This window comes from Miscanthus floridulus, chromosome 7 (genome assembly GCF_019320115.1).
Source record: "Miscanthus floridulus cultivar M001 chromosome 7, ASM1932011v1, whole genome shotgun sequence".
NCBI lineage: Eukaryota > Viridiplantae > Streptophyta > Magnoliopsida > Poales > Poaceae > Miscanthus > Miscanthus floridulus.
The window spans coordinates 9574610-9587050 of record NC_089586.1 but is presented as its reverse complement, the minus strand read 5'-3'; the positions used below and the strand labels follow the sequence as shown (position 1 = coordinate 9587050).

General features: G+C 45.4%; 1 protein-coding gene and 1 long non-coding RNA gene across 3 annotated transcripts; one reads left to right on the top strand and one right to left on the bottom strand.

The window, feature by feature from the left end:
* Window positions 1–582: 582 nt before the first annotated feature.
* LOC136462515 (uncharacterized) lies at window positions 583–5082 on the bottom strand. The gene is made up of 4 exons (XM_066461614.1): window positions 4900–5082; window positions 4405–4698; window positions 2519–2937; window positions 583–1375 (listed from the first exon to the last, which is right to left on the bottom strand). Exons 2-4 carry the CDS (start codon window positions 4561–4563, stop codon window positions 937–939), a joined length of 1017 nt encoding a protein of 338 aa, XP_066317711.1. The 5' UTR covers window positions 4564–4698; window positions 4900–5082; the 3' UTR covers window positions 583–936.
* Window positions 1204–8506, top strand: LOC136462516 (uncharacterized). Of its 2 annotated transcripts, none has more exons than XR_010760741.1 (5): window positions 1204–1331; window positions 2613–2745; window positions 7579–7786; window positions 7884–8001; window positions 8372–8506. It is a non-coding gene; the product is annotated as an uncharacterized lncRNA (long non-coding RNA). The 2 variants fall into 2 exon arrangements; XR_010760742.1 differs by having other exon boundaries at window positions 7879–8001.
* The last annotated feature ends 3935 nt before the right edge of the window (window positions 8507–12441 follow it).

The window sequence follows — 12441 nt, the reverse complement described above, 5'->3', positions numbered from 1 at the left end:
GTTTAAATCTTCGATAAGCTTGAAAGGGAGGAAGTACATTCATACATTATACTGAAAGTGGCTTTTAGTAAATAGAAAAGCTTGAGAGGGAGGGAGTACATTCATACATTATCCTAAAAGTGGTTTTCAATAAAAAGACGCTATAGGCTCGTTGGTCACTAGGACCTCTGCAGTTAAGGTGTGTTTACATGTATGGACACTAGTGGCCCCGTTTATTTCACTGAAATTTAGCTTATGCTGATTTATTGTGAAAGAAAAACACCGTTCGTTCGTTGAAAAGTACTGCTGAAGTAGTATTGCAGAACAGAGCGACTATTTGCACCTCATTTGTCTCATACCAAAGCACATGTCTATAAGTAGAGCAAGGGTTCAAAGGTTTTCTCGAGAAAGTCTTTTTCTTAAACAAAATGCCCAGGGCGTCTTTCCTGGCAGATCCCGCTCATAAAAAAAAATCAGAAATTTCACTAAAGTGTGGAGACGGGCATGGGAATTTAATTTGCCAAAAAAAAATTATGTATCCTGTACAACTGATGCATGACACAAGAAAGATGCAGATGAAGATTGGCTTAAAGGTTCCTTTCTTGTCTTTTCTATCTTTCCTTTCATTTCCCGAGAATGCTACAGTTTTTCAATGAAGAAAATCATCCCATACCCAGACAAACTCAGATGGAAAAATCAGCTTACAATATCCTCAAAACCACTCACCTTTTCTACTGATTCACATGAGACAATAAAGAAAAGAAAAACTAGGTAATATTCGATTAACCAGAGCAAATAGGTATAGGATCAGCAACTAGGTCATATTCGATTAACCATGGAAATGCCTATCTGATTGACTTCAGTTATCTATCTAAATTATTGGGCCAATATAGTCACTGTTTTTCTTAATGTAAGAATGCAATGCCCCTTCTCTTTCTCTTTCTTTCTCTTCCCCAGTTAGCCGCCCATGATTCGCCTGATGGCTGCCCGCTGTGACGACGATAACCTCATTGGGAAGGTCACATCGAACTTGATTACCAGTTTTCCCTTCTTCCCAGGTTCCTTCCTGATTGGCCACCCTTCGTTCTCCAACACAACTTCGTACCCAGGGCGCACAACTTCCTCCACCCTCACAGGCAGATTCCGTCCATCGAGGGTTCTGAGGTTTATCTCTGCCCCAGCAAGGGCATCTACCAGAGGGATCTCCTGCTTTACAAGAAGGTTGTTTCCTTCAAGATTGTACACATCGTGGGGCTTTGAATCGAGGACAAAGGTCAGGTCTTGTGCTAACTGGCCAGGCAGCTTATCGCCTTTGTTGGGGAATGTAATCTTGGTGCCCTTCTTCCAACCAGGTAACACTTCAACTGCCAAGACCTCTGTTTCAACTTCTACTCTTCTGCATAAGATGAGATTTGGATGGAGTCAGAGAATCAGCATAATTTCTATCTCAGTAAATGCAACCGCAAACTGATTCAACATACTAAAGCTAAATAGCTAATCATGCTGCCATGAAATTGACAAAAAAAATAAAAGGAAATAACTTTGTGATAGATATTTGTTTCAAAAGTAACAGTAAGGACTTGTGATCCATAACTAATTAGCTATCCTAAATTGCTTAAGAATTTTCTCTCGAGAAGGAAAGTTGGCATGCAGGACTTTGCCATGAAACAAGAAGTCTAGGATTACCAAGGAAGATGTCAAAATGGAATTGATGATATTCAAGAACTGTTTTCATGTCAAGCAATCAAACCACTGTGTGTTTAACAGCCAGCAGGCCAATTTCTCCTGAATAACACTGGTTAGGCCGCTGAAGTCAGGAGATCGATGAAGCCCTGTCACCAGTCCAGGTTCAAAGGTTGGCACAAACTTATTAAGAACAAAATCCAGGAGGACATCTCTCCCCCCAGTTAAGTTTTTTACCAGTCAGCAGGCTCATCAGTGTTAACTTAATAAGAGTTCATGCAGACATTAGCCTGCCCTTGCAGTCAAATGTTCAAATTAACTTTCTAGAATTTCATTCCGGAGTGCTAAGAGGTAAAAAAAAATAGTATGCATTATGACTGCTGTGCAATCGAAAAGGGCCAAATGTGACACTGTTGCATGTTTGCAAGTTCCTGTAAAACAGGTTAGATACACAAACAAAAATAAGTCCTGTTGACAGATTTTCAACTCAAGCACAATGTATATGCATCCAGCCTTCATGTTTTACTAAAATCGAAACATACATCTTGCCACCGCCACCCCAACCCCTCCCAAAAAAAACTGGGAAAGAAAAGTTAAAAGAAAATATATAATGGACTCATAACATGCTAATATGCGATGCAAACAGAAGATAATTACAAAATATATATTAGCAAAGCCAAAGCATATCTTAACTGTCACAGAAGAGTCATGTCTGTGTGGGCCTGAATTTTCAAATTATCTAAATGTGTTATTGACCCAAACTCTTGTCCAGCAAAAAGGAGAAAATCATAACATTGAGGATCAACTTATGACTACAAAGATATCATAGAAATATGAGGAAAGTAGTACAACATACCCATCTGGCTTTGCAACATTCCTAGTGATCTTCATTTTCCTTTTTGTTCCATTGTACAACTCTTCAAGGGTACAAAGTAATGTTTTTTCCACAGGCGGTGGCTTTTCTACATGGCTTGTACTGGCACCACTCGCTTTCCGTGAACCAGAAGGAGCTTCGCTTCTACTGTTCCTTGCTGAAGTCCAATGTGATCTTGGTTGGAATCGTGTCCGGTCTTGGTCGAAGGAGTAAGTCTTGTTGCTTGCCATGAACTCAGCAAAGAAATCATCTGGGTCACTAGGATTGTACCGGAAATTACTCGGACCACTTGGGGCAGCAGTTGTGGAGGACCGGCTCTGGGAACCAGGTGGAGGCATCCCCTTTAAGCCTTCCTCACCATATTGGTCATAAATTGCACGCTTCTCTGGATCACTTAGTACCTGCACTAATCATCTAGAGTTGGTCAGCAAAGAGCAAATAAGCAACACAGCTCTTGAACTGAACTTTTGCATTCGGAGTCCTAGAAGATTGTATGCAATGATTTTTCAGCACTACAGGCTGGAAGTAAAATAAAGGGAAAATTGGATCCATACCATCAAAAGAACCAATCTTTATGTATCTACCATCAAAAGAACCAACTTGAGATATATACCATCAAAAGATCACAATTCTATAGCTATCTACCATTCCGTCTGCTTCCGTCACCTTCAACGTTGGGACAAGGCCGCCGCCGGCAACAGCCTGCTGTGCTTCCTCGTAGTCCTAGATGCGCTCTCTGCAGCAGTTCCGACGGCGGCGGCGGCGGCACGAGCACCAGCACCGGCTCCGGCGGCTCTGGCTTCCGCTTTCAGCGCCGCCTGCAGCGGGGCGAGAGCGGCCCCGACGGGCATGTCGCGGCTGGCCAAGAAGCACTTGATGTCAATGCACCCCATATGCTTGAGCTTCTCGATCCCGGTGTCGGTGAGCTCCACTCGGCGGACGTCCTCCCTCCTCGGCTTGCCCCACTTCACCTGGCAATTCCACTTCCAATCCGATGGGCGCTCAAGGAAAAAGAACTTGGATCTCCACCCGCTGCTGCTGCGCAGAGCGCCGGTGAAGAGGCGGCGGCTACCGTCATGGTAGGGCTGGAAATGGTGCCACCCCGTCGGCTTGCCCTCGTGCCTGTGAGCGCAGATGGTGAAGAAGTACCGGAACACGGACACCAGCGGCTCGACGCCGGCGTCGTCACAGCGCAGGACGAAGGCGGCCAGGTAGCTCCAGGCATTGGGGGTGAGCTGGGACGGCGCGAGGTGGTAGCGCCGGAGCACCCTCGCGTAGAAATCGTGGAGAGGGAAGCGCAGGCTGGCCTCGAGCGCGGCGGAGCACACGCACAACATCTTGCTGGAGCCCGGCGGCGGCGACGTGCAGGCTCTCCACCCCAATTGATGGGCGCAGACCGGCGAGAGCTCGCTGGGCACCCGTGCTTGCGGCACAGAGCGATGAGAGAGTCTTGGGTGGTCACAGTCGACGTGATCTCCGACGCCGCCGGCCACGACATGCTGTGGCCAGCAGCATGGCTGTCGCTGAAGAAGAGCGAAGTGACATCGTCGAGCTCGGCTGCCACCTCGCCGAGGCCCACGATGGAGCTGGACGAGGAAGTCGGCATAGCTGCGACGAGGTGCTGGGGCGCAGATTTAACGTGAACTTCACAGATTTAACGTGAACTTCACAGAAGTGGTAGATAGCTATAGAATTGTGATCTTTTGATGGTACATATCTCAAGTTGGTTCTTTTGATGGTAGATATCTAAAGATTGGTTCTTTTGATGGTATGGATCCAATTTTCCCTAAAATAAATACAATGGGTACAAGTCCATGTGAAAGTGACGATTAGAAGAGAAGGAAAGTTCGTCTGCTAAATTCACTTGCCTCATACGCCTCGGTTATCTGCTTGAACTTTGCCTCAGCCTCCGCCCCTCCAGTCGGATTCTTGTCAGGATGCCACGTCCTTGCGAGCCGCCGATACGACTTCTTGAGGTCCTCCAAGGTCGCATTGCGATTCACCTTGAGGATGTTGTAGTAATCCATTCCCAAATGCGTAGTGAACCCTAGATCATCGTTTCTACAGGCTCCACTGCTTTTTCAGGAGCCTAAATTCACAGAACAGTTGTGAACCCCAGTCTTTGATTACGTCGAGTGGTCCTTCAAACTTGAAGGAATATGCTTCACAAGAATCAACAGGAGACAGGGCGGACCCAGGACACGGGTGTGCACACGTACACCCAATAATTTGCAAAAAAAAAAAAATCGAAGTTAGTAGGCATAATACATTCAGATCCGGATACAAATAGCGAAATTGCTTAAGTTAGGGTTCGGGTGCTCGGTTTCGCACAGCAGGAAGGGAAGACAAGGGCTGGCGCATACCTGGTGGGTGCTCGTCGCCGACGAAGGGAAGACGAAGACCTGGCGCGAAGGGACCGACGAGGGCACCTGGCGTAGGGCGGCGGCGGCGGCGGTCGCCCAGTTGTGGCGACGGGACAGAGGGAGAGAGCGCGCGCGTTCGGAGTGAAAGGGAAATGTTTTTTTTAAAAGTTATTAATAGATGCACTTTGCTCTCCCTCCGACGTCCGTGCCAAATGAAAAATATAAATATCGCTTTTCAACAAATTAGTTAATCTTAACTTAGTAAATAAATATATATACAAATACTAATAGTTATGATACATAATAAGTATCATTAAATTAATGATAAACTATATTTTTCATAAGTGATACAAATGTTGATACTGTCTTCTATAAAAATAGTTAAACTTGAGAATGTATGACTTGTGAAGAAGTGAGATTCACGTTCCTTTTAGGATAGAGGGGATTGGTTTCAATTAGATCCATAATAATTTCAAATTTTGATTTTTGAGTGATGAAGGACAAATACACTACTACTACTACATGTCAGGGGGCTATACTATATATCGTCTCATGCGGTGTCACTTCTCATTGACAACCTGACATTTTGTATATAGTAAACAGGAAATTCAGAATCAAGTCTGTCTAAAAAATGCTAAGCTATGTTCTTTCTCAGTGTTATTAAAGCTACAAGATTTTTGGGCTGCAACATAAAATTTGTCATCTTTGATTACTTATTTTGGCATAGTGATTTCAGATTACAATCTCTTCTTCTTCCTTGTATTACTGGCTTAACTTTTCCTTTGTGCTCAAGTGTATGTTTCTGCATGTTTTCAAAAGCACTAAGTAAGACCCATTGGAATGATGCATACATAAATCTCTTTACTGATATATAATTTGAGTTTTTTCATTCATCATTTATACATGTGAAATGTGATTTCACGAATAAGTGTATGAAATGTTTACTAAGTGGCCGTGGCGTAGATTGATCACGGCTTCATCCACACATTTTGCACTAGCATGCAAAGACAGAAAAAAAAAGACGTACTTTGCCCTACACATGCATCCCCAACAGCCAAAATCTCACGTCCTAATGAGATGGGTCCACCCACATATCTATTGGAGAATTAGGTCTAAGGATATTTTCGCTTATAATGTATGAATCGGTGTCCCTTAAATTTTTGAAAGGGTCCATGGTTCATGTCTGGTACGATATGTGAGCAGCCACATCCATCTTTACACATGGACACGATTCCTTCGTATCTTGTTTTTGGCTCGATGAGAATCCTGAACAATACTATGCATCTTGTCATCTTGTGTAGCACACGGGTAATCACCTAGCTACACTAAAGAGGCATCATGATCTGCAAATGTGGAAGGAGGAGAATAAGGAAGGTGAAAAGCAGAGAGATACAATAATGTTTAGAAAATCTGAAAGAAACCATAGACAAAGTCATGAAGGCCTTCAGGCTATATAAAATTTTAAATCCAAGTACATCTATACACCTTAAGCTTTGTTTGAATGCATTTGTATCCACTTAATTCACGTTTATTAGAGTGAATTGAAGTAAAATTTAGTTTAAGTTCTATTTGAATCTACTTCAGTATATATGTATTGAGACAAGTATATGTATTCAGCATATATGTCTTTTTATATATATGGTGTATCAGTCGTGGGGTCAAGCTGGCTGGTTGCCCACCGGACAATGGGACAAGATCACAAGACCGTCGCCGTGAAGGTGACGTCGTCCATGCTGCACATCGCGTCCACGCAGCTACACCGTGCAGCAACACCTGGCGTACAGAAAGTGACATCATATACTTCATCAAAGTGGTTATGTTATCCTACATGTGATTACCGCTAGATCTCTTTTGTCCATGATCAGATGCATCTAGTCGTTTTCCTCAACAAAAAAAAAAGATGCATCTAGTCGTATCTACCCTACCCTATAATCCACCGGTTAGAATAAATCTACAGCCACACAATAAATGTCTGCTCCGTAGTCATGACATATGCTACATCCATACCTATGAATGCACCCAGAAAATATAACATCATCAAAACGGAAACACCAAATTATCTCTTAGTCATTCTCTCTCGTTACTCATCCAAATCTAACGGCTCATGTTTAGTGTGCCTGCGCAAATCATCCTTCATATCCGCATACGTGAAATTGACAAATCGCTGAGAGAAAAAAGGAAAAAAAATACAGCACGCATACTGTTTCTGTCCTTTCCTTTTGCTTTTTTTTCTTTGCTTTGCCGAACAAACTTCAGTCTGGGAGAAGGGGTTTACCGAACACTTGTGTTGGGAGAAGGGGTTTACCGAACACTTGTGTTGATCCGGTCCCAAAAACTGTTTACTTCCTGGACTTTTGGTGAAGAGCTCAATTATTTTGAATACATTAGGTGGAAGGGGCAGCTGCAGAGGATGGGAGAACACGTAGCATTTAGGAGAACACCTAGGTTTGTGTTGGTCTTCAAATCGTGCTCACAGCTTGAATGTTTCGAAATTTGTACGTGATGACAGGTTTTTAGTACGATGGGTCCACTGCAGATGCTTCAGCAGATCAGTATCACCATTACAAGATCTGTATACTATAGCGCTTGCAATTGTACAGTAGGCAGTATCACCATTACAAGGTCTGAGGAGTACCGGCATAATCTTAAAGGAAAGTAACAAAAATCTTTTCTTGTCAGGAAGATGTGAAGTTTATGCATGAGATGGGTTTAGATGCTTACAGATTCTCCATTGCTTGGCGAAGGCAGATTCCAGGTAGGTAAAATGACAGTAGTAAGTTTTCTTTAAAAAAAACAATTGTGATGTTGTTACGTAGATGGAAGAAGAAAGAACAACCCAAAAGGCTTGGAATACTACAACAATCTCATAGATGAACTGACATACAAGGTTTCTCTTTCAATCTGAAAAATACAGTATATAGCGAACAAGAATGGTTGCCAGATGGTACTTGTGCATAGAATTGATCAATCACTCTGCAGTGCAGGCAAGTCAGGGAGGTCAGATAGGATCACTCTCCTGGGCTGGTGGCACGATCCTGCCACCATCACATCGCAGGACATAGCTGCTGCAGGAGGAAGAATGACTTCCATACATATCGGATGGTCAGTACAGAATGCATCTAAAAACTTTTTCAGATGTGTGCATCATAAATATTATGAAGGCAGCTCCTGAAAGATATAAGTTAGAGCTTACCTGTAGATTGATTCGGCTGGTATTAAATTTCTACTGTAGCAGCCAAAAAATACTGTTTATGCTGGAATTTTGTGACAGAAAAACACTACTTCGGCTGGGAAAAAAAGCCAGCCAGCCAGCCGAACACGTGGTTTGTTTCCTTCTGAAATTACTGTAGGGCAAGTAGATTGATGTAGTTGTGCAGTGCCTTCCATTGATTGAGAAACAGAAATGCTCGATGCTTTCTTATTTTCGGATATAGGGTTATTTGTTATTTTCAGTATCTGTGTTGGTGCTCAGGGATCGAAGGGCGTAGGAGTGGGAGGTGAGAGGCCTGGGCTTGAACCCCCGACGATGAACTAGCGACGCCGTGCTCGGCGCCCGACTGGAACTCGGTGGCAACAGGGAGATCGTGAACAGTAACGTCCGAGGGACCAAGGTGAGATAAACTCAATCCCAGGCTAATCTATTCCATCATAATTGTTCAATACTTATATAAGCAAATCTCTAACCAACTCATCTCTAACTTAATCAAGTAACAAACTCAAGAGATAAGTATCCTAGATTCTAGGACTTGCTAACCAACTGGGCCAACTAAGCCGGGCTCCTAGCCACGGTGTCTGCGCCTGTAGACCGTATCGGTCATAACATCTCTCCCCTCCTTCGGAAATAGCTCGTCCTCGAGCTGAAACGAAGGAAAGAGAGCACGAAACTCATCCATGGGTTCCCAAGTGGCGTCATCTTCCGGCAAGTTCTCCCACTGAACCAACACATGCCAGTATGCCACACACCGCGCCTCAACTGAGAATGAAGCACGCATGTAGGATGATGAAGCACTCGGCCATGACGAAGAGGAGGAAGCGTCGGTGTAGTGGAGGGCGGAGTTCCCCAAAACGGCTTGAGAACCCCAACATGGAACACATCATGAATCTGAGCTCCCTCTGGAAGACGCAGACGATATGCCACTTCGCCAATGCGCTCAATTACCTGAAACGGACCAGCAAATCATGGACTAAGCTTGCCACGGAAGCCCGGCACCAAAGATTACGTCGGCCAATGAATAAGGCGCAGGAGAACCCAATCGTCAACGTCAAACTAAAGAGGGCGGTGGTGAGCATCATGATGCCGTTTGGTGTATTCCTAGGCTTGCAGCAGCCGATCACGAACATCGGCGAGAAACACGTCACGATCGCAGAGAAGCTTGCTACCTTGTCTGTCCGTGCCATTGAAAGGTCCTTGTTTAGTTTTGGTAATTAAGTGACAACCTAGGTGGACTAATTGTATTTATGTGAGATACACAGGTGATTAGTCCACAGGTACATGTGTGTGAGCAACATATGCCATGAAGGTGAAAATGGCTTGGAGATGTTGCAAAGCTCACACATGTGATGATGAAGGAGCTTATTGCACATGAGACATGACATTGAGTCATGTGATCAAGGTGGAGAAGATCAAGACAAGACTTGGCTTGATGGACCGGTTGCAAGCGTGAAGGGCAAGTCGAAGGCTTTGGAGTGATAGACCGCGTGGCGGTGAAGCTTGAGCAAGACTTGGCGCCGATGGACGATGGCAACGGTGAAGAGCAAGTAGAGTCAAGATCGATGAACCAATATGATCATGTGATGATATGAAGTGGATCATATCATTGTTGATCGTGTTGGTGCATGTGTTGCATCGACATTGAAGGAGATGGAATGGAATGCGCAAGGCAAAGGTATAACCTAGGGCATTTCATTTCACCGGTCATAGGTGTGTAGAGAAGTTTATGATCGGGTTTAGGATAGATGGCCGTACTATTAAGAGGGGCAAACTTATTTGCATATCAGTCATCTAGTGCCACTCGAGTGATCTAACTTTGCATTGTCGCTAGGATCGAGTGGCGTGGCAAGTTGAGTGGCTAACATCCTTTGGGAAATGATTGTGAAAATGCTAACACACATACACATGATGGTGTTGGCACATTTACAAAGGAGGTGGTGTTTGTAGGGGTGAGATGGGGTTGGGTCCCTCTCTCCCTCCCGCCGAGCTTGTGAGGCGGGATTCGGCGCTTTCGAGAAAATGGAATGTCTATTTTCTATTGCGCCGGATGCAAATTCTGGTGGTTAGCACATTGGTGCAAGGGTGAAGAAGTTAGAAGTGAAAACGAGTTGGTCGCGAAGATGCCGGCGTTGGTCAACTGACCGGACGCTGGATCTGAATGCACCGGACGCTGGAAGGCTGCGTCCGGTCAGGCTGATGTACGGTGACTCAGTAGCTGGAATATGACCGGACGCTGGCTGCGTCCGATCGCGTTCGACCGGACGCGTCCGGTCATGCTCGGGAGCTTACTGGAAATGATCGGACGCTGAGGGTCCAGCGTCCGGTCAGTTGAGTGCTGCTGCGTCCGGTCAAGTCAAGTGACCGTTGGAACCGGGACACGTGGTCGTCTGTGGGCGACCGGACGCTGAGGTCCAGCATCCGGTCAACACGACCGGAGCGTCCGGTCAGCCCGACCGTTGCCCAGTGAAGGGGTAACGGCTAGTTTAGCCCTTGGGGCTATAAATAGAAGTGGCCTTCGGCCATGGCTAGTGTGGAGCACCTTGGGGGACTTTGTGTCCATGCTTGAGAGTGCTTGGGAGCCCTCCATCACACACATACTTGATAGTGATCATTCGATTGTGTGAGTGAGCGATTCTAGTGCGATTGCATCGTGAGGTTGCATCGAGTGGCACTAGGTGATCGAGTTGCAAGCCGGTGATGCTTGTTACTCTTGGAGGTTGCCACCTCCTAGACGGCTTGGTGGTGGTCTCCGTCGAAGCCCGCAAGAAGCTTGTGCGGCGCTCCGGAGAAGTGCTTGTGAGGGGTACTTGTGCTCGCCCCGCGGGAGTCGCGAAGAGCAACTTTAGTAAAGCGTGTCATTGAGCTACCCTCACTCAAGGGGTAGGTTCTTGCGGCGCTCGACGTGCGGGCTTAGCGGGTGATGCTAATTAGCCACCGAACCACCAAGTGAGCGGTCGACACAACGGGGACTAGCGTGTTGGCAAACACGTGAACCTCGGGAGAAAAATCATCGTGTCAACCTTATTCTTCCCGTTGGTTTGCATCCCCATTACACAAGCTTGCAATTACTTTTATACATATTAAGCTTGTGTAGTTGCTCTTGTAATTAGATAGCTTGTGTAGCTTGCTAATTACCTTCTTGCTTGTGTAGCATAGAAGTAGCTCCCTTGCGTGGCTAATTTGGTTTTAGTAACCTTGTTAGTCACATTGCTTAGTTTGTGTAGCTAAGTATTTACGCTCTCTAATTAGGCATTTGTTGCCTTGTTATTGAGCATTGCTAGTGAGCTTAGTTAGCTTTGTGCTTTTGCTTACTAGCATGTGTAGGAGCTCCCTTGTTGCTTAAAGAACTAGTGGCATTGGTTTGTGTAACCGTGCTCCTAAAATTGTTTAGGAGAGCTCTAGCTAGCCCGGCATCTTAGTTGCATAATTAGTATCTTTGCAAGGTGCTAGAGAACATATATAGTGGGGTATAGTCTTGGCTAGACCGATAGTTTTAATTCCGCATTTGTATCGGTTAGCCGACGCGATTAAATTTTAGTAAAGACTATTCACCCCCCCTCTAGTCACCATCTCGACCCTTCAGCCATGCCGACAGCATAAGGCAACAGAGGTGGTGGAGGCTGGCCATACACCACCTCAAATGGCGTCGTCCTTAGGGAGAAGTGGAATGAAGTGTTGTAACAATATTCTGCCTAAGGAAGCCACTGAAGCCAAGAACAAGGACGATCGCCAGTGAGACACCTCAAATACATAGCAATTGTGCGATTGACCACCTCGGACTGTCCATCAGTTTGAGGATGAAAAGCTGTGCTCATCTTGAGCTTGACCCCAGCGAGCTTGAAGAGATCACGCCAAACATGCCCCATAAACACTGGATCACGATCACTAACAATGGACGCCGGGAAACCATGAAGTCTGACGACGCCCTCAAAGAAGATCCTGATGATAGAAGCTGCGGTGTATGGGTGACTCAGCGGAAGAAAATGCGCCTGCTTGGAAAATCTATCAACCACCATTAGAATCACACTCTTCCCATGTACACGCGGAAGCCCCTCCACAAAATCCATGGAGATATCAGACCAAACTTGTGAGGGAACCTCTAAAGGCTAAAGGAGACCAACCAGGTGTAGATGTTCTATTTTGTTACGCTGACATGTGAAACAAGAACTCACAAAGTCTCAGACAAGGCGACGATCATGATCGATCATGAACTCCTAACGAAGCCACTGCAGCGTCTTCTATGTGCCTTCATGGCCAGCACCGTGCGCCAACTAGAGAACAGCGGGGAGGACTGTGGACGTCGCTGGGACAAACACGCGGGCACCGCGCAT